The 23,439-nt window shown below is 39.7% G+C and overlaps 1 protein-coding gene across 1 annotated transcript in view; it reads right to left on the bottom strand.

Moving 5' to 3' along the window:
* Window positions 1-23,439, bottom strand: part of shank1 (SH3 and multiple ankyrin repeat domains 1) — a 133,486-nt gene that overhangs the window by 65,070 nt on the left and 44,977 nt on the right. Inside the window, exons 4-15 of the mRNA XM_042505266.2 lie at window positions 23,106-23,177; window positions 21,608-21,716; window positions 19,229-19,383; window positions 18,267-18,434; window positions 16,128-16,244; window positions 15,100-15,177; window positions 14,331-14,397; window positions 13,569-13,738; window positions 12,049-12,170; window positions 10,644-10,792; window positions 8,573-8,686; window positions 6,763-6,838 (exon numbers count right to left, since the gene is read on the bottom strand). Of these exons, the coding sequence (XP_042361200.2) occupies window positions 6,763-6,838; window positions 8,573-8,686; window positions 10,644-10,792; window positions 12,049-12,170; window positions 13,569-13,738; window positions 14,331-14,397; window positions 15,100-15,177; window positions 16,128-16,244; window positions 18,267-18,434; window positions 19,229-19,383; window positions 21,608-21,716; window positions 23,106-23,177 (1,397 nt within the window). The remainder of the gene's footprint in view (window positions 1-6,762; window positions 6,839-8,572; window positions 8,687-10,643; window positions 10,793-12,048; window positions 12,171-13,568; window positions 13,739-14,330; window positions 14,398-15,099; window positions 15,178-16,127; window positions 16,245-18,266; window positions 18,435-19,228; window positions 19,384-21,607; window positions 21,717-23,105; window positions 23,178-23,439) is intronic.

Consider the following 23,439-nt stretch of genomic DNA (forward strand, 5'->3'; position numbering starts at 1 on the left):
CCTTCTCCTGCTCCTTCTCCTTCTCGTCTTCCAGTGAGACAGCAGCAAGCGCGAGCCGCGAGAGAGGAGGAGGAAGAGGAGGAGAAGAGGAAGAGGAGGAGAGAGAGATGGAAGAAGGGAAAGGGAGAGGGCCGAGCTCTCCCAACCCCTTCATACTTAAGACAGAGAGAGAGGAGGAATGGGAGAGAGAGAGAGAGAGAGATGGAGATGGTTCATTGTGACTGCGACACAGAGAGAGAGGGAGAGAGAGAAGAGGAGCAGGGGGAGAGGGAGGGGGAATAAGGTGGCTTAAGAAAAGGAGAGAAATTAGGTAATTTAGAGAGAGAAAGTGAAAGGTGATTGGGGTTGTTCACCAGGGGTTTCATGCACATATACACACACAAACACACAGTTCAAACACACATGCATTCATTCAATCAACTCATGCACAACCACCACCACTACACACACTTCCTCTTTCTCCTCTTCTCCTCATCATTCATTCTCTCCACTCCTCCACTTCCTATGGTTTATATGTATAGTATTCACTCTGCCCATCTGTCACTGTCATGATTTCCCATTCATAAAAAAGGATGCGACTGAGATAACTCTTCGCTGTACATTCCTATCTGAAATAATGAATTCACAGGGAATGATACAAGGATCTTAAAGTTTAAATGAGTGAACATAATGGTAACAGACAAGTCAAATTGTTATTATGTAATGTTACAAAGATGAAAGCTCACAAAGGCTAATTTACTTTTATTGGCATAAGAATAAATCTGACTTTTGTGCAGATCCTTCTGGAGCCTCTGCTGCTGTCCTTCCCCGGCTGTTATTGACCCCACATGCCTTTAAATCACACTTAACTAACTTAATCCATCCCATTTTTTTCTTGCTTTCTTTCCGACCTCTAACACGCACACACACACATGCACACACACACTGTTGCCTCACATTTGCTGTAAACAAAGCATGAATGAGAGGGTAGAGCAAGGGAAAAAGGGGGGGAGGAGACGCATCGACGCAGACAGGAAGAGGAGGACAGAGAAACAGCTGGCGGGTGAGTGGCGGAAGGAGGAAGAGGAGGAGGAGAACAAGAGAGAGAGAGAGAGAGGGGGGGGGTACAGATTCTCTCGAATAGGCACTCACATCATCTCTTAGTCAGAGCCTCCTTCCACGTATGTCGAAGCTGTTCTCCGTCGACTTGCCCTCCCTCCCTCCTTCCTTTCCTCTCTACGTCTCTCTCTTGCCTCCCTCCTGCATTCGAGGACGATCACAGCTCTTGTCCCCTCTCCTCTCACATCTCTGCCTTTTTGTTTCTCTCCCTGCATGTCAGGCTATACCACTGTGATTCTGTGCACAGTATGTGTGTGTGTGTGTGCATGCATGTGTGATGAGAGAGAGAGCGATAAAGAGAGGGCAATAAAGAAAGAGAGAGAGGGAGAGAGAGATGGGGGAGGGAGCACAAGAGCAAACAAACACTGACAGAAGGTCCACATGATTGTGTGATTATGAGTATCTGCATGTCTGCCTAATGTGTCCTGTATGTGTGTGTGTTCATCTGTGTAATTATCGTACAATTGCCAAAACTTAACACACACTCTTTGATGCTGCAGTCATCTCTTGTTGCACATTTCAGCGAAAAAGTCAAGTCATGTGTCATACGTGTTGGAGAAATATGAAAAATCATACCAGATGACTTTATGATGCCTATGCACAACAAAAAAAAGAAATGAATGTGTCTTACAAGACACAACAAACTGACACAACAATGTTTAGCAGGGTATTCTGCCTCTCTGCTTCAAATTGTTTGTGCTCCCTTGTCCTCATTTGACCTGCTGTTGGCCAAAAAAACAGTCTCATGTGGGCCAGGAGAGGAGCAGCAGCATGTTCTGATTGTGTACAGTTAATCAGTACATGTGTATGGCAATGAAACAGAGATCTGATCAACCATCAGTTCACAGGTTTTAGCACTTTTATGGAGAACAGCGGTGTTGCAAGTGTTTCGTAAGCCAGCAAAATCTGCTAAAACAGCAAAGGTACAAACATTTTTCTCCAACCAAATGCTTACGGAACAGAACAGATTTATTGAAAACATTTTCACTGTGATGAGGTGTGATATATCACAATGAACGGGCCAAAATTTTAAAAAACTGGCCCGACCCTATATGGACCTGCAGAATTTCTGTTCAAGCCTGGTCCAAGCTGGAACCAAGGCAGCAGTTTGGGGCCTGACTGAGTCCAAAGAAAAACCCAAATTTCCACTGTAAAAAATAAAAAAATGCTTTTCAATAATAAAACATTTACTACTAGCTAAAGTCAAGTGGTAACAGACATCTTCAACCCCTTGCATTCTCTTACTGACTGTTCAGCACAGTCCCAAAATTGCCATATGCCTTATATATTAAGGACAGACTGTATAACATTTCTCCTCATTAACGAGAGGCGGGAGGCTGGGTGGGCTGATGGCAACACAGCCCATACATTTTACATTATAACATTACACAGACTACAATGTCTGCTTTTTTATTTTATTTTTTTAAAACTAACAAACAAACAAACAAAAAACAGAAAACTGGAGCAAAACCGACCTGATTCAAGGTCATTCAAATGTGAGAAATTAAAGCTGAACTACAGCAGAACCCATTTAGACCAGACCCCATTGACCAGTTCGGGCCTAAACGGGTTCTGCCAGAGAATCAAAGCTCTAGTGTGATAGCACCCACATATCTAAGCATGTCTTCTGACAGATAGACCAGAATTTGGCTGTTGAAGACCTTTATATCATGGTTCTTAAAAAGAATTAGGGAATATCAATACAGCCATTCAAGAAAAAGAAGAAAAAGTCTGTCATGGTTAGATGATGAGGAGCAGAAGTAAGGAAAGCTTTAAAGTAGGATGAAATAAAAGTTCCCCATTTGTTTGCCATTTGTCACTGCTCTTTCCCAAGTCATCATACTTCTCAATCACTAAGTTCTCATTATTATAATTTTCACACCATATTATCAAGTTAAAGCAATTCACCTTACTGACTGCTGGATTTTGGTTATCACGCCTAGACGTAATGTTACGGCTTGGCCCGTGCTGTAAAACGCAAGCTACAAAATATATCCAGCTGTCAATGAACAGGCTGTAGGTGGGACAGAGGGTACAGTAGAATGAAGATCATTGAGTGGTAGATATAATGACTGTTTATTAGGGACGGACCAATATGTATGTACTGAATATCAGTCCATCAGTCATGTCCATTTCTAACTATTCCATTGTACATATATCCAGCTTAAGGCCTTGGAGCAAGACTATCTTTTAAAAAAATAAAATAAAATTCAAAATTTAGCTATGGCAATTCATCCAACAGTTTTTCCATACACATCAGCCTGGACAAAAGGGGTGGACCAAGCAACCAACATAACCTTCCCTTATAAAACAAGTATGAATTTGCAAAAGCTGCAACCTCCATGCAAAATTTCAGGCTCTTCGGGCAAAAACTGTGACTGCTAAAGGGTAGGAAAATTTTTGTGGACCGACAAACCAAACAGCCGACAGACAGTGCTATAGCTCAGCACATATGTAGGCCTGGGTATCAGTACTCGATAGCTTTAATGTATTATCCGAACTAACCCAGTACTAAGGATGATATCACTTAATTGATGATGGATAAATTGGTCATTAGGAATTTAGGCGAACATCGAAAATTTAATCTATCAATCTATAGGCAATGCAATTCCTGTTAAAGTATATGCAATATGTTGCAAGTACATTTGGTATTATTTAAAATAAGCAAAGTTTTTCCAGTTTTTTCAAGTAACAATTAATCAATCATTAATTTTACCAATTATCAATTACATAAAGTGCTCATGAATTACAACCCTACCCAGTACAAAGTCCTCTAGAAACTTAATTCTTAATTCAAAAAACATCTGAATTCGATCCTTTCTGCATCCAGATCTAGACAAAAACAGTATTTGTATGTTTTTGCTCATAGCCAATCACCACAAGCGTGTGTATTTAATGAAGTTGGTGGTTTAGCATGCCAAGAAAGAAATGATAAATGGATCGCAAATGGACTGCACTTAAATAGCATCTTTCTAGTCTTCTGACCACTCAAAGCACTTTTACACTACATTCCAAATTCACCCATTCACACACAAATTCATACACTACATTTAACCATTCACACACACTCACACACTGATAGCACAGCAATCGGAAGCAATATGGTGTTCAAAATCTCCAAGGAAGAGAGAGGGATCGAACCACTGATCTTCCTATTAGTACTCTACCTCCTGAGCCACAGCCACCCAAGTGTTTCCATTCACACTATGGCTATCGATTAAAGTAGACAATAAATGAAGCGCACTACTGGTACCTGTAGTTATTTAAGAATACTGGTATTGGTACTGGCATCATAATTTTTTTTAATGGTACCCAGCCCTAATCATATGAGCCTTAAAAAATCATATTGGCCTTGCTTTGGCCTTCACAGTCAGGAAGAAAGAAGTAAAAACATGGAAGAGGGCAACCCTCTTCATTTTTTTTTACTAAACTGCTTTGGCCCCCTGTTGCTCAAACAAAACAACAATGCATATGTCTCTTTTCACCCTTTTATAAAAACAGAATGCCCTTCTTCCTTCATCCAACCTCTTCATCCCTGTCTCCAACCCTCCATTCCCTTTAGAGTGCCCTTCACTGTCTGACCTCCAGATGGAGACACCACAGGGGAGAGAGGGTGATAGAAAGAAAATTAAAAAGTAGAGGGGGGGGTAGCAATACAGTGATGAATAGAAAGTAAAGGAGGAATGCGGAGATGGTCAGGAAATATGGCCAAATATAGAAGGACAAAAAGAGGGATAGGTGAGATATTACACGTAGTGATAAAGACTGTGGAAGTAGGCCCATGTGAGGGCGGCTCTGAGTCAGCCGTGCCTGCCTGGCCAAACAAACAGTCTCGGGCTCCGTCTATGCTGCAGTACACCGCTTTAATTATCCATGATGTGTGTGTTAGCACGTGTACACAAACATATGTGTGTGAGTTTGCATGGCTGAGTGCGTCGCTTGCATTAAATGTCACCGTTGATGAAAAGCATGTTAATAATAAATGAAACTGTGTGCATGTGCGAGAAAGAAACCGTTACAGAGGGAGATAAAGAGAAAGGAAAACATGAAAAGAAAGCACATGAAGAACTGAAGGAGAAAACTGAGGGACGATAGAGAATAATGATGAGTGAGAGAATGAAAAATAAGAGGGAAAGAGAGGCAAAAGGCAGGAGTACATTTAAATAATACATGCGATTGATAATGGCTTTATTTCTATGTAAATAATTCTCTCTTTGCTCAAGACAAGTCATGGACACTGAAATGAGTTTGCCTCAAAGCAACGCCATGATGCAGATGCAAGGCATTAAAGGGAATGACATTATATTAAGCAGAGTTAATGAGGGGAAGTCACACTCCCAAAGTCAATACAGGAGCATTTATCCCCACTCATGTGTCAACAGATCACCTCCACTGAGGATACAGAGAAATTTCAGTTTCTGGTTTACACTGAAAAAGTTGATTATTGAATAAGAATGATTTTCTGGTGATGTTTTCATGCTGATGAAGTTGAAGTGGGCAGATGAATGTCTGTATCAGAGCAAGGATGACCTTCTATCAAAACTTAAAGATCTTAGCTGCTGTTTTAAGAATAAACAGTTAGTCCCATGGTACAGCATTACATATGCATCAGTTCAGATAGTTTGGTCATCAAAGAACAGTAATCATGATTATATAACATCAGTCAACACAAAGAAACTTCAGACTTAGTCATCAGAGCGATCAGAAAGCACCTTCAACATCACTGAAAAGTTCAGCCCAATGCAGCCCAGAGCCAAAAGACAGAAATGCAAGGAAAGGAAGTTACTCTAAAATCTTGATATGACAAAAAGTCTGCCTGGCTGCCCAGGTTAAACACAGCAAAACCAGCTAGTCAAACCCCAGCTGGTAAACCTGCACCTCGAGGATGACTCCAGTATGAAATTAAGCGGATCAGCTTCCCGACCAGAGGCAGTGAACCCTTGCAAATCATCATCCCAGCACATGAATCACTCTCAACACATCACGTCACACAAATCAAAGTACCGCTGGAACGTATGAATCATTCAGCACATGAATCATCTTATCTGGATAGATGTATACAGTATGTTAGCATACAAACAAATCCGCTCGCAACATGTGCTGTGTGTCAAAACATTGGAACAGCAGGGGTCGTGATGAAAAGGTTGTCAGTTTGATTTGCATTACCCACTGGGTGGATGGACGAGTTACATCATGCTCTTTAGCAAAGGCACTGAACCCCCTCTTGCTTCAGTAGAGCTGCTCTGTGACCGATGGTAGAATACAGTGGTAGTTCTTACCGACTCTAAGCTGGAGCAATAATCTGAATGTCAAGCTACCCTTCTCTTAACCTTTATTTAACCAGGATGTGTTGGTGTCATAATGGGATACTTTCATGCTTCACTCTGGCCTAATGTCACACCACATAGGCACTGAAGCATCCAAGTGGCTCAAAGTGCCATTGTTTTCAGCTCAAATACCCCTCTGGTAGGTAAAGTACCATTCCCGAATCACCTTACCCTAAAAGAACATAACCCCTAACCTTGCAAGCTGAAGCACCGCTCCTTATTCACCTTTGCCCCTGCTGCTTAGAACATCTGTGCAGGCCTCAGCTTCTCTGGATAAAACTAGCATGTGTTCATTTTTCTGTACATTAGTGACAGCTAGCGGCAAGGTAACTCTTACCTGGGGGCGTCAAAGCTGTCATATGATCCCACAGTGTAATGACGGAACAGTCTTTTGGCTCGTTCTCCACGGCTCTCTGAAACACAAAGCCACAGAGACCTCAGTGTGGTCGCACCTGCATTAGATGTATTTGCAAGGCTTATTAAACAGCAGGTACTGTTCAGTTACCATATTACCATTACTAATGCAATTTATTGTAATATATTGTATTATCTTTCTTTAACAGGTAGCTTTTCTCTTTTACACATTTGATCTACTGATCCAAATCAAATGACACCAGACCTGCAATATATCTAAGACTAAAATGCATATTAGTGTCAAAACAATTACTCACTTGACTAATAGAAAGCCAAAAGATCTTAATATTAGCTAAAATGTGAGGATTTTTAATTTTTTTTTTTTTTTTTCTTTACTGTATGTCAAAAATAGCGTTGACTTTTGACGAAACAAGTACATTTCAAGATTTGGAATTAGGGAAACTCTGATAGACATTTTAATCATTTTTTGACATTTTACTACTGAAAACAACCAATCAAATTAATGATCAATAGATTTCAATAGTTCAAATAATACATAATGTACTACAGAACTAATATATACTTCAGAGCAATAGTGTGCCAATTTGGGAAATGTACTTATTCACTTTCTTGCAGTTAGATGAGAAAATTGATAACTTTCTTATGTCTTTACGGCAAATATGAAGCGACAACCAGCAGCCTGTTCGCTTAGCTTAGCATAAACTATGGAAACAAAGGGAGACGGCTCGCATGACCCTATCCAAAGGAGACAAAATCTGGCAGCCAGCCCCTCTGGGGGCCCTGATACACCAAGCCAACAGTTGAAAGTCAGTCAGCCCAGTGGTAAGCATCTGTTACCCTCGTTTTGCCCTAGTTTCCCGTACCACTGGCACAAGTCAGAACAAGTCAGCTCTTGTTTGCTTTTATTCTGGCCAATTGGACATGTTAAAATGATGTCAGACCCAGCAGTACCCCTTCAGTTCATGAAATAACTAAATAACACGAGAAGAGAAACGGAAGTGAGGAAAGCAAACAAACAATAAAAGAGATCAAAAGAAATCAGATCAAAACAAACTTTTTATTCTTGGTAAAACTATTTTTCAAGCCACTGAGCTCTTTAGCAGAAATGGTTGTAATTCTTTGTGTTATCTGTTCTTTCAGCATTGAGCCTTTAATGTCATAACTGGCGAACAAGCGTCTTGAATCCATCCCATCAGTCTGAAGAACAAGCCCCATTTCCGACTGGCATGGAGAGATATTTCCTCTCACGCACGTGAAGACTGTACATGCTAGTTGGCCATCAGTTGTAGTCTTTGCAATATGTTCACCTGCAACTCTATGGCGAAGACACAGGCGACGTGAGGGCGGCGCAACAGTCTGCCTCGATCGCCACTAGTTCTTTGACATCAGCTTGCTGTGACTGGGCCCTGAGGCTTACTAATTAATAACATATACCTTGTTTGTTTAATCCCCTCTGAAGTGTAAAAACAACATGCTGTGATTCTATACGGGTTGTGTGCAGAACTATTTCTTGGCACAGAGCAGCTACTTCCTGAAGTCACCGTGAGGTGTCCAGGCAACCCATGGTGTTAATATAACAACAGCGTAGATTATTGCCTTCAATCTACATTGTTGCATAATACCAAAAGTAGCATCTTAACCCATCATCAGGCTTTTGTGAGCGTAAATATGAAACTCTAAAGCTAAAAGATGTGCTTTTTTCCCCTTTGAAGTAATGCTGGCTGTTTTTCAGGATGAGCCTGCTGTGTATGTGCATGACTGGTAGTAGTCACCTGATCGGTTGTCTTGGCTTCGAAGCATCACTTCCTCCACACAGTCAGAGGGGAACCAGCCTGTGCGACCCCTGACAGTCCCCTCCCAGTATCCGCCCTCACCAACACTCAACACTAGAGGGGGGCAGGAAAGAATAGCATATCAGGAAAAGGCAACACAACATGAGCCAATACTCACACACACACACACACACAGATATCAATGAGAAATAAACACACGCAAGAAGACAACATTATACAGACGGAAAATAAATAATGTAGACACACACACACACAGACAGACATGCAAACCTCCTACATACTCACCAAGACATACATACCTGGCGACACCTTAGACTCACTCACAAACATACACATATTCATACCTGCAGACATTGAATACAAACATATATAGAGACCTTACACTCATGTTAGGACATGGCCATTTGTCAAATTCATCTGAGGACACTTGGATCTGGCCTGGATGCTGATCTGTCTTAGAGACTGAAAGACCCCCTTTACACCTGGTGTTAAAAGAACAGTTCACCCAATCCAAAAAACATATTTTGCCTCTTACCTTTGGTCCTATTTATCAGTCAATATTGTTTTAGTACTGTTAGTGATTGTCTTAGAGACACTGCTGTTAAGCTTTTAAATGTAACCATTTTTTTGGCACTTTGAGCATGACAAGCCAAGTGCCATCTAAATTCATAATATTGGAGAGAAGGCAGGCATCTCTAGGGCCGCTATCTCCAACATTTAGCAACTCGCACCAAAACAATCTAGACTGATAAATAGACTACAGGTAAGGGTAAAAATATGTATTTTTGATTTTGGAGTGAACTGTCCCTTTAAGTTTGTTGGAATTCAGCAAACATCTCCTGTCTTCAATAAAAGAAAATGTATATTAATATTTTTGGTGCAGTTTATCATTGTGAGTCGAATCACTCTTTTCTCGAGAGATACTTAAATAGTGTAACATTTTGGGAAATGTATTTATTTGCTTTCTTGCTGGGAGTGAGATGAGAAGATTGATAACAGTCTCATATCGGAGTGATATCAATCTTCTCACCTAACTCTTGTTAACAAAGCATATTTCCCAAAATGTCAAACTTTTGATTACTAGTAAATAGCAGGCTAGAGGTCTATCCATATATATTTGGTGGGAACACTCAAGATCTCCAGGCTTGAGTAAATGTAAAAGGGTTGCTACTAGAACCACCTCTGCATCTCAGCGCTGTTTTTAGCCACTTTTATTGTTTTGTCATCAGTGTGTCCCCATATGTGTACCAGAGCTTAAAGGAGAGTGAATATTGGACTTACATTAGTCATGTGGCTATAAATAAAATGTCAATGGGATGTTCACATGGCATCCTATGCCCTGTGTCTGCTGGATGTGCAATTGTGCACGTCTTTGGAAAGATGTTATAAACAGGCTGTGTCTGTTTTGGATGATAGTATTAGCTATGGTGTTGTGGTCAGTGGATATTTTCCAGTGTGGTATCAGCTATGTATGGCAGATAAAGTCAATGTTTTTGTGATGTGGTCTCACTTTGTGTCAAAAATACTTCATCAATTAGCTAAATGGTGTTTAAAAGCAGCTAATTGAATCTCAGCTCTAGAACTGTTAAACCCCACAGTCAGCAGCTTCCATATTATAAGAAAACTTTTTGAGGCTATGCCAAAGACCCAAACAAAGAGGGATTCTGTACATGCAACCTTTTGTTACATTTACATCCTTTAAAAAGTGTCTGTAATGTTGCTTTGCATGTTTTTGAATTCTCAATTTTACAAGTATGTGTGGATATCAAAGCTGCCAGTCTGATTAATGTGGAGATTAGTACCACATATAACGGCATAACAAACACTGACTGCTAATCACACAGATGCTTTGAATTCACATGAAAGACAAAATGCAGTATTATGCTCCAGCACGCACGCACACACACACACACACACACACACACACACACACACACACACACACACACACACACACACACACACACACACACACACACACACACACACTCACACACTCACAGATGCATGTGCTGTGTGATGTGTATGACATGAAAATGCACATACTCACCTTTGACCCTGTCTCCCTTATTGAAGCTGATTTCTCGCTCTCCCTGGGCAGAGTGTGATCGAGTAGCTACAAAGACTCGTCCTGGGACAGCACTGTAGAGGCGTCTTCGCTGGCCCGCGGTTTGTCCAGCTCCACTGGCAGGGGCAGGCCTGAGTGGGAAAGAGCAAAAGGTGGAGTGGATGATTTGAGACTTAAGTTTAATACCAAAAGCTCTATATAGATATGGCTGACTAAATTACTGAATACAATTCTTACTTTGCTTTTTCTTTTCAAAAGATAGGGGAAGTCTCTGCTAAACAAACTACTTCAGACCACATGGTTGAGGATTTGGAAGACTTTGTCAGACACAGTATTGTAGTCAAGACTATCTAAACCGAAACCAAGTAGTGACCAAGACAAAACCAAGACCAGATCAGTGTAAGTCCAACATTGCATGACAGGCTTATAATAAAATGTGGAACATGCAAACCACAGGTACTCCTCAAATCAATCTGAAAGATCCACAGTCCCCCCCCAAAAAACAGAGAAAACTAATGGAGATTCCCCTTCGTGCATTTCTTTGCATGCATATTGTATGTAAGTATGTGTGTATAAGTGTACCATGAGAAGTGACTTGATAAAACAATCAAAAGACATTGCAGAGGTGAATTGTATGTGTAGGAATTTCACTTTTTTTCTATGACCATCAAATACAAACAAACACTGGAAGCTGAAATAAACTAAACCATCTTTGTTTAACACTCCTTTTTGCAGGCAATTAAGTGATATTTCCTTACCGGTGGTCTTGACTGCTCTTGCAATAAATCCTTTCTGTCTAAGACAGACAGTCCTGAGATTCACCTTCAGTGATACAACACTGGTCAGACAGTTTTCCCAAAATGCGCCTGACCATTTTTATTATATCACATTTTAATGGTTTAATTAATGACCTTTGTAGGTCTGAAAACTCACTTAACAGATATTGAATTATCCTTATTTAATTTTATTTTACAGTTTATTTTTTGCAGGAACAGCACACAATTAAAAGGTAAGAGTTAGGTAGCAGCTAATTTGCATATGTTGTCCCTGGGCAGTTAGACAAAAAATATCAGGACAGCAAATACACCACAAAAAAAGAACACAATACATAAAAGTCCATCAGGGTAACTGGGTGTGAGTGTATGAGAGTAATAATATAAATCATTATAAGTCAGACTGGGATTGAAGAAGAAACCAGAGGAAACCATATGACCAAAACTTAAACATTTAAGGCCCAGCTCACGCAATTTAAAACATTTTAAGGACATTTTGGACCTTCAGGGGTCCAGTAAAAAGTCTCAAGAGTACTTTAACCAGGCTTAATGAGCCAAATGCAGATTCTTGTTAGGCAGCATCTTGTTCTCAGATGTCAGCCTTTGCCACTCACCCCTGTCTCCGACTCTGCCTGCTGCGGTCCTCCTTGTCCCCGATCCTTCCTCGGGACGGTGAACGTGTCCTCGCTCCTCTGGGACTGCTGGAGCTCCGCAGGGTTCCTGTATGCTTGTAGCCCTGAGAGAGACACATTTCATTGATGATGTTTTTATGTTATGACCACAAAATATATAAATTTTGTCATTTACATCCTAGTCTATGATCATTTCACAGTATTGTAGCAACAGGTAATATTCTGTGTATGACATTGTGTTACCATTATAATGGTGAAAATTTGTACAAGGTACAAGCACATATTTATGCAAAATTGTGATAAAATGAATTGATTTTTTTGGATGTTGTTGCAGTTTTTGTTTGAATTTTTACATCAAGTGACTTCCTTTTTGACTATTCATTTATAGTTAACTACTTTATCTTCCTTTCTGTTCCTTTGACAATTTCACTTTTTTTCTGACTTCCATTGCTATAATTAATTATCAAAAGTCTCCTGATGCCACTAACTCAGCTCTTAAGAGCTCTTAATGTTAACAGATGATCAAATCGGCATTTGCAAAATGACAAATATAATAAAATACAGGCACAAATGTCTCATAAATTATATAGTTATATTTCATGATGTAAATGTTTATGGACTTTAACTCAATATGATCATTAATCTGGCTAATGACAACAACAATACATATACATGGATGGCTTATGCAAAAGAGCAAAATATAAGTTGCTGCAATGAGTTCTGCTGACCACTAGAGGTAGATAAAGGTCATCCATTAAACTGTATAACGTCCCTTCAAACTGTATAATTTTTGTATGGATTGTTGGGATGCAGCTGCTCAAGCATCCACCTGTGCAACTGAAATACTCATTATCTCTGTATTACCATTACTCCAAGCTGTCAGGTAAAAGGTCAATCATACTAAAATGCAAGTTGGTAAAAAAACATTTGATTCTTTCTTAGATAACTTCTGATGAAGTCAATAAAACTCCATAGCATTTTGTACTTAAAAGTTAATATATAAAACTTTACGAAAGTTATTATTGTTCCACATCAGTATGTGTGTAGGTGTTCACTCGGGTGTAACTCTGAATTCTTTTGAGAGGTCAGAAGCACCATAACACTTACACCAAATAGACCTCAGAGTGAAGTTGTTTTTTCTGCTGCTGTTTCCAATGTCAATAATCAATTTGGAGCCTCAATTTGTAAGTCACCATGGTTGAGAAGTCTTAGATGTGTTCTAAGAGGTTTTAATATAGATATGTATGTAATATGTACAATTCCATGGCAACCAAACACTCTCTATCTGCTGATGAGGACAGTTGACGGCTGTAGAACAGCTTCTGCATGGACTGAGATTGTAAAGTCTGCTGTTTCCAACGTGAAGAATCTAAACTTTGAAACTCATTTCTCTCTCTCTCTCTCTCTCTCTCTCTCTCTCTCACACACACACACACACACACACACACACACACACACACACACACACACACACACACACACACACACACACACACACACACCTGCACAGAGACGATGTTGGTCCCTGGGGCATTGGGTACTGCCATCCAGTCTGGCAGGTTCATGCTGCTGTCACTGTTGGCCCGGAGGAAGGGATGAGGGTGGGGTATCGTCAGTGTCCGGGCGCTCTCCCTCCTCTGGGGGGCATACTTTGGAGACTCCACAAAGGGAACTGGGAGGTGAGAGAAAAGGAGCAAAGAGCGGGAGAAAAATGTGCACATTATTACAGATTTGTAATATGTTCATTTGGAGATAAAATAGTTGTTGTTTCTGAATAAAGATTAGTCAGATTATTTATTTAAGTTTCTATGAAGTATTCTTCTCTACTTTGCTGTATCTTGTGTAATGTAAAATAATTTTGTTTTTGGTAATAAAAAAAAAAAGAAAAAAATCCACATTTTTTAAATTACTTCATGTTTTTTTTCTTTTTTAAAAACCCCAAAAGGTAATCTCATTAATTCAGGAAAACAGATCAAACTGATTTTGCTCAAGTGTCTGCATTACACTTCCATATATAACATTATTTACTTTGTCACATTCTAAAATGTGTTGCTCTTAATCATTTAAATAAATATGTATAAATTTTGTTATAGTATATTCTTTACATTCTGTTTTTCATTGCCACTCTCTTTTACTTGTTGATTCAAGGCCTTATTTCCCCTGTGAAGATTCAATGTATCATTTTAAATAAACAACTTAAATTACAGGATGTTATACATCTCCAAACTGACATGCAAGATCCAGACCAGATCTCAGCTACTTACCCACATCTGTGTCCCTGTGGTTTTTGATAATTTCTCCCAACTCAAAATGGCCAGACATAACAGCCACCTGATAAAAACACAAATACATTCTTTTTGGATGCAGCTATATGGTAGCAAATGAATGCATAAGATATAAGAGTGTAATAAACTGTTTACTATTTCTCTTAATTACAGCAGGAAACCTTATGGGTTGTTTCTTTGAAGCATTATTCTTTGTATTTTATAAATGACCTCATTCTGTTGGTGCTCTAAACTTACACTTCAAATGGGCATATTTACAAGCAATGAAAACCAGATTAGTTGTAGTAGCATGTTTAAATCATGTTAGCATGGGACATGGATTTGCTATTTTCATGAAAAAGAATAAGACAGCCAAAACATGTAAGTACTCTCACATGAGTCCATGTTTTTGTGTATTCTTTCCACCATTGCACAAATGCTTTTTTTTAACAAACTACACAGGTCAGCACACAATCTGGCAAATTTCAATGCTTTCTCTCTCTGTTGTCTCCTCTCGTTTTCTCTCTCACACGCACACAAACACAACAGATTGTCTCAGCTGGCTTTTTCTGCACTGACAGAGTTAATATATCTAGATTAAGGGGTCATGTGTAACTCTGCCACCTGGGACCTCTGTGTGTGCATTGCAACGCAATAATAGTTAAAGTGAAAAGATGCCCGGCACTTTCTGCTACGTTAACTTAATAAGACACTAAACCATACAACCACCCAACATGCATAATTACCCAGCCAGGCACTCAGCCATTACCTGAAAGGGGGTCTGCCCACTGTTGTTCTTCATGTCTTTATTTGCTCCCCGGTAGAGCAGAATTCGTGAACAGCTTTCCTGCAACAAACAGCACTGATTGATGTACATTCATCGTAAAACATTAATTGTATAACTACTGCTTGATGCAGGAATGTAATCTGTTCACATTTATGCATTGGCTTTAGAAAGCACAGTATTCTCTTCTTTTGACTAAATGTGTATATTTTTATATAATGTTACTGCAAATACAGTATATAATGATAAATATTCCATGAAACATGCCACACCAACCAACCGTATCACTGCACAGAAGAAAGCGTGCATCTACTCATGGACGACAGGCTTGTGCTCATAACAGATATGTGAACATTAATGGCATTCTGTTCAGATGAACTGTAACATTAGCTAGCTTAGTGGTGCTAGGTGAGCTAGCAGCAGATGCACACTTCCTTCTGCGCAGTGATACAGATGATGAGCGCCGTTTGGTAGTAAGGAAATAGTTCCTACATGAAACTGCTCACAACAAGGTCTGTAGTTTATCTTGAGTAACCGGGTCATGATGTCTGGAAAGAAACATTGTTGTTGAGGGTTTGGGGTTTTTGTTGTTGGGTTTTTTTTGGAGATTTGACCACCATAAGCTGAGTGCCATATAGTTATATCTATGTCCAATATCTAAAACACTCGGCGACTCAGACCGAAACAATCCAGACTGATAAACAGAGCTACCAGCAAAAGGAAAATGAATGTATTTTTGACTTAGGGGATGAACTGTCCCTTTAAAAGAAACTTTAAAGGGACAACAAACCTTTTTGTTGACGAAAAGTTTATGATATACAATATTATTAATACTTAAACTTCCACTGAAAAAAAAAAAAAAAAAAAGTGCTCTAATTTCATCTTTTTTTTGCTTGGAAAACCCTTGAAAGAATTTTGCAATCAATGAGTTTTCAGGTTGAAGATGCTCAACCAACTAAAAGCACATACTCTATAGAAGATAGCATTTGATCTCACTTAAAAATGGTGTCTACCTTGTTGTATAAAGCACAGATGTGCAAGGCAGTGTTTCCAGAGGCATTCTGGGAGGAAGAATCCGCCCCGTAGAAGAGGAGGTGCTCCAGATGCTGCGAGTTACCATTCTGACAGGCCTGAAAGAGGACGAACAGATTGTGGAGGAGTGAGAGGGCAGGGAAAAATACAAGATGTAACGAAGAGTGAAAAACAGGAAGGATTTATGTGGTTGTTTAATAAGGAGAACAGAGAGGCGGAGAAGCAAACAAGAATGAAGAACAGACAGTGACACAGGGAAAGGGACAAAGTGACAGTTATTAAGTGACACCACATTTTATTAACACTACCTCCAAACTCAGAGGGTGAGAAAACAGAGAGGGAACACAAGTGAGATCCAATAACAACAATTAATGTACATTTATCATCATATGGACACACATACAGCAACATCATACAGTGGAAATAAAACCTTTATACATGTTATTATTATTGAGTCATACGCAACTTATGTTATTATCATGGCTATCATAGCAACACTACTTCTGTTTCATGCCGAGTTAACTGTTAACTCACTGGTGGACTACAAATACATTTTCTTTTTAAAGAATGATTGTTACCTTTTAATGCTATGGTAAGGGACAAAAGCATAAGCTTGACAATGTGCAGTACACTTTCACCTTCACTTCCTCTATTATTTTCTTCCACAGGGAAACTTTGACTAGGTTTACAAGGCCTCCTGCCTATTTTTGGTCAGCTCTGTGCACTGTCATGGATACATTGTACACAAATCATCTAACCCAATAGTTGTGGTAGAGATGCATGCCCAAAAGAAAATCCCACATTTCTGATCAGAAAAGATACAGACCTACTTTTAAACATTGTGAAAGACTTGAACATCAACCGGTTTTTGGATATGCACAAATATCACAACGCTGACATTTTCAAGAAGGTGGTTGAAAGACTGAAAGAGGGAAAATGTGTTTGCAGAGGTGATCAAGTCTGCCACTGATGGAAAACTTTTTTTAAAATCCTATTTTGATACAAATAAGCAAAATGGCACAAGCAGCTTCAGCAATTTCACTTTTCCATATTTTGATGTGATAAACAACATGATATGGCACGTTTATCGGGGTACGCACAACTGCATGTAAATGGAAACATTAGTGGAATATTCATTTTCATTTGCTTTGTAAAGATCTTCATAGGAATATTATGTTTTTTCGCAATGAGGGCAAACAACAAAATATTTTGTGCATGAAAAATTCCTTGCGGAGCAATATCACTTACATAAGTAGCCTTCAGTTGACTGGACTTTGATGTCCATTTCATTGTTCTAAACAGTATATCCAAGTAAAACTGAAAAAACTCAAGAGGGCCTCAAGGCTATTTCAACCCTGCCAGAAAAATGGTATTCACACACTGAATATTTATAATTTGGGGGGAGACATGGCGAATTCCAAAGTTCAAAATAATGAGTGTTTGTTAAAAAAAATAAAAATAAAAATAAAAACGACCTGTGATAGATCTAATCAGAAAAAAAATCTTAGTATCAATGCTATCATGACTCAAATCCTGCTCAACACACACAGACAGGAAAAGATGGAGGCCACAAGGAGAGCTGAAGAGACAGATGGTGATGAGAGTGCATGACTACACTGAGACGAAGAGGCTCATACCTTTTATTTTCCTGTCCACTGCTGGAATATGAGGCCACAGAAGCAGGGTGAGTGGGATGAAGGGTGAAAGGTGCCCAAGATAAAAGATGAGAGGTGCAGTGTTTCATGGCATGAATGGTTTTTGACGTAGACACAGATGCTGTACATACGGAGACACTGCAACACAGAGTACACTGGTACATTACAAATAGGATGCATGCACACTTGTGCAATACAAACAACAGAAACTAAAACCCCAAACACCCAAAGGCAGGACTATTTTTCTGGTGCTTTCAGACCACAGCCCCCAAACAGACACAAATTAGGCCACTGACCCCATTAGATTGAAAGATTTCACCCCAAGCATCCTCTAACAAAAGTTGTGCTGTTGATTAAGTGTAACTGTATACACAGCACATGGGAGATAACACGAGAACAAATCAAATACTTTCTATATTTGCATTCATATTACCTCTTAAGAACCTTCAGTGTACCCACTCGTACCTGATGTGTCTCATCCCAGCCGTTCTCATCCCTGATGCCCAGTTTGGCGCGGTGGAAAAGCAGTGTTTCGCAGCAGGAGGTGTCCCCCCCTGTCAGCACAGTGTGGTAGAGCGGCGTCAGCCCTCGCCGGTCCTTATAGTCTGGAGACGCACCCAGAGACAGCAGGACCTGCATAAAGACACAGCAGTGAAGGTAAACCTCATATACAGGCCATTCTCAAGTGCTGGCACTAATGACAACAGTAAGTAAAGTATACAATTAATACTATGCAGTATAATAATGATGAATTTTCTGAGCTAATAATATAATAAATACAGCAGCAAGATGAAATTATCATAAGTTGGTTCCCAACTTCAAGTCGAAGAATATTCATGGAATTTTAAATCAGTTTGGGAACACATAGCCGGGGGTTCAGAGAGGTCATCAACACCTCAGGCTGGAGAGCATTATGTATTCAATCAGAGTCTGCAGCAATTCTTTATGCAGTTTAGCAGCTGTTTCTTTCTTTTGTGGAGAACATGAACATTGCCAATGTAACACATGCAATTATCTGAATGAGTTTCTACAGGTAACTTCTTCCTGGCGATTTGGAAGCTGAAGTTCTGAGCAAATGCCTAAAATGTAAATGTGCTAATACCTTTATACCAGGCAATCTGAATTTTAATGTCTCTTTTTCTCTTTGGTTGAATAGAATGCTGAATTTTTTTGTGCTCTTTGTGTGTGGGTGGGTGTGGATTGTTGCTTGGGATGGTCTGTTTATTCTATCCTCAGCTTGTTTACTTATACAGTAACACAAATGAAGACTGAACACTGCATCAGTTTCAGGGCAGGTATCCATCTTGCAGATACATACGCTGTGTGGGCTGGGTTTTCTTGTTTAATGGCATGGCAATGAAAACATAACACTTGTGTATTAGATAACAGCATTTCTTTATATGGTCAATAACGTGTGTGAGGTTTACCAGCAGGGCTGTATGGCGGTGGCCTCGCACAGCTTTGTGTAGCGGTGTGAGTCCATCTTTGGCACGGAAGTCAATGTGAGCCCCTCCCTCCACCAGGACCCGGATGGGCTCACCTCCACCTGGCTCACATTGCACCGCCAGGGACAGGGGGGTCTCTGGTAGAAACACACGCGCACACAGATTTAAACAAAGTTTTTAAATGGTCAGAAGGATTGGTTTGAAAGTCAAATTATTTGGAGGGCACTGGCCAGATTGTTTTCCCCCTGGGGGGCGCTTGAATACTCAGTGGGAAAACAATTAATTTCAGCTATTTACACTACAATTCCTCCGTCCTTGTTTTGATATTATTGAACACCAGCAGCTTTCTCCTTGCAGGCAGACAAGAAACAGACATATTAAAAAATAATCATAAATAAATAAAAAACACTGTCCACCTTTATTGAAACAGTTTGTTTAACACTTTCATTTCTAAATAGAGAAATGTTGGTATCAGCAGTAAATCAGAGTTCTGTTTATTGTATCAGTGGAGTGGTGAGATTTAACTCTTGAGAATGGTTTTGTCCTACAGTAGCAACGTTATCTTCCAGTAAATGCTAAAACTGTGTTTCCAAATGATATATTTATAATCTGCCAATTATGCGGACATAAAAAAAACTCAATAAAAACTTGATTTTAAATTTTAAAAAATAAAATGATGTCAAAACAATAGCAATGCTTTGTCACAACACTTTCAACCTCACTTAACACACTTCAACTAATTAAGCAAGAAAGGTCAATGGCACCAAGAAGAATAAAAGCATTCAAAGTGTTCCCAGCAAAAACAGGGTAGGAGTCCTGGCTGCCATGGTGACAAGAGAGTTTTTGGCAAAGAGGAAAACGACTGAGGGGCTTTTCATCCTCCAACAGCTTCTGTAGAGCTCAGGTACAAATAATAAGGGGGAATGTTTTGACTGTACTTCCTCTGAAGTTAGCATGTTGGGACGACTTAGGGAATGCCCATTAAACGGTTCACTTGGCAGAGATGGAAGTGAGCCCCCACTGAGAGGAGCCACGCTGAATATGTTAGAATCATTTTATGTCCTATTAAAGGCACTCAGTGTGAGCCTTCTGCTGGGAGGGAAAGCATGAAGGATTTTCAGAGAGACAGGCAGGTAACGTAAAAGGTGTGGTGGGGGTATCTACAACCCAGGACCACAGAGCAGATAGGTTTTCCAAAGAGCTTCAGATTTCCTCATTGCCCTCCACATGCTTAATATTGAAGACCTTCATAAACTAACTGTCAGAACACCCTGACACAACCTAACAGTCAAGAAAGAGGAAGAAACTATTTAAAGCCATGAAGAAAGAAAAATTGAGATTATCTGTGAAGCTTTGAACAGTTTGTACTGAGTGAGTTTTCGTGTTTTGATTCAAGATTTTTGTAGCAAAATAATTCATACAATAAAAACAAATAAATGTTGCTATCCAAATTTTAAAATTTCAAATAATTTTCTACCATAAGCTCTAGCGGTTTTGTCGGTATCATTATCATATGATTTACTACAAGGGCACATAAACAAGGATCCATCATCAAACCCTGATGTCCAAAGTGGCAATAACCACCTCAAGTATCATTTTCAGGTTTATGGTGTGTATACGGTGGATCTTTCCCATATGATGCAAGTGCAGCATGAGAGGGCATCAACAGGGCTCTCTGTTGCCACCCGGTGTTCTGAAGAGGAAGTGTGTTTCACACAGTTGACAACAGGCTGTTTTGTTTTGTGACACTTCGCTCCCGCAGCGGCTGGAGTGACACAGAGCAACACACCCAAACTGTAAATGAGCCGTCTGCTGCTACCCCTAAACACTAAGGATCTGGGAAAAGATACCAAATTGTGAACAGCACTGGCCCACATCCTCGACAAAGTGTTAGGCCAACATACCGCAGAGCTGAGGGCAGACAACGGAGGGGGGGAGACAGGCAGAGCCACAGGTCACAAAGCTGCTGGTCACCAATGTGCTAATTTAGCCGAGAGGAGAAGGTTAACTGCTTCTTGAATGCATTTTTGTACATTTGAAGGAGAATGATAAATTAATTGAAGAGCTAGGCAAAGGTTCAAGGATATGTGGGTGTGAAGATGGATGTGTGTAGAGTCTATATGGATGGATGAGATGAGCTATAGCAAGTGAAATCAGTGTCACTGTTAACTTCAACCCTATTATGTTCCTCTTGTTTTAAGTCTTTTTATTCATCTCATGAGAATAATATATTGAAGTGTCAGAGTGTCGATGACAGATGACAGAGAGGAAAATGACTGTGGATGAAGTGGATGGAACTGAGGAACATGCTACATGTCAGAGGGAAGGTGGCAGTTCCTCAGGCTCAGAGGCACTCCTTACCACCAGTGTCAGCATCCTGGTAGTTGGGATCGAGGCCTTTATCTAAGAACTTGCTCATCTTATCCACAGCGCTGGTTTGGATGTAATCCATGAATTTCTTCAGGCTGGCCTGCATGTGGAGAGAAACATGCTGCTGTGTTACAGAGATTAAGTAGAAGTCCTGCATTTTAAATACTGTATTGGCAAGTGAAAGATAGTCCAGCACAGCACAGTGTGATATATTAACAAAGGGAAAATAAACGCAGATACTAAGGGTGTAAATCAATGGTTTCATCACAAAGTCTACCACGATTCGATTTTGATTCGATTCGATTTAGGGGCCTACGATCGACATGAGCCGATATTATCTGCTTATTTAATACAGTCGGTGACAAGAGAAGCTGCCACCCATTTCTTTGCGCTTAGCCAGAAAAGATAAAAACAACAAATACATAATTTGAAATAATTAAAACTGGTTCATTCTCTTTGAAAAAAATTCTGGAAAAAATGTTTCCATTTCAATTCAAACCATGATCTAGTTTCCTAAAACTTCAGGGCTGTCCGACTTGAAGACAAGCTCCTCCCAACATCCTCAAAACGTGAATTAACAACAAGATCTTTTCACTAAAGTATAAAACTCAATAATAACTATCAAGGATCATAGACAAAACAACTGTCTTACGTCACATTTCCCCCACATATACAGCATGCTACTGTTTTTAGCATAAGCCATTGGTATTTTACATTGCAGAAATTAGCTTAGCAGACTTTTCCTCTACTAATAACTTAATCAACTTACTATTGTTTATGCTTTGTCCCTGCACCTCCTGACAGAACAGCACGGATGACTTTCAGTCTACATGCACGTTTTTTCAGTCAACATTGCTACAACAGAGCAGCTACGGTAAGGTTAGCAAAAAGTCAGTGAAGTGGCCTGGCAGGTAGTGTTTCCTCAGTATGGCTTTTGTCACAGTTTCTCGGATAACAAAATATTTCCACACTGATGATTTATTCCCAAGTAAATAATAGTAATGTAATGAACACTGACGAGACAGAGACGAGAGCATGTTCTCAAAGTGGCTGAGTTTATTTTCTCATTCAACAGCTCGCACAAACACATTGCAGTGAAGAAAAGTGTCCCACAGAGAACTGCCCAGAAGTAGCTTCATGTAACACCATATACACTCTACAGACCTCGCTCATGAAGGGCTTAATTACTTTAAAAGAGTTCAGTTTTTTATGATTTTTTTTTTGTTTCCCTAGCATGAGGGGGGAAAAAACAACAAAATCAAAATATATAACAACAACAAAAAATTGCTATTGGTATCAGCCCAGAATATCGAAATATGTGCATCTCCATTATACTTGCACAATTACCTATATGTAAACATGTGCACTAATATGTATACTCTGCAGTGCTGATTTAAACTCACTTACTATGTGCCAGTACAATTATACGACTGACCAACGCAGCTGAAGCATTTCAGAGATTCGACTTCAAGACAAATAGGTTTCATACCTTAGTGTGCAGTTTGGCCAGCTGCTTCTCATCCAGATTGGTCTGTTTGTACACCCTGGTCTTGTATCGAAACTAAACCCCAGAGAGAGGAAGAGAAAGAAAACGAAGAGTTAATCCTAGCACAGAGGGCGTTTGTCCTTAATTCTCTTAGCTTTTGGCCTAGATCCATAAAATGGGGCCTGCAGATTTATTGTAGAAGAGAAGCTTTATCTGGTTTGCTATACAAACCCCCTCTTCCACTTCACCGAAGACAAGAGATGTGAAAGAAATGGTCTTGCTTTACAGTAGTTTAAAGACGGTTTAGAGCCTCCACTGGGTCATAATATAGCATGAA

This window comes from Plectropomus leopardus, chromosome 18 (genome assembly GCF_026936395.1).
Source record: "Plectropomus leopardus strain MGB_pleo_1.0 chromosome 18, ASM2693639v1, whole genome shotgun sequence".
In the NCBI taxonomy this organism is placed as follows: Eukaryota; Metazoa; Chordata; class Actinopteri; order Perciformes; family Serranidae; genus Plectropomus; species Plectropomus leopardus.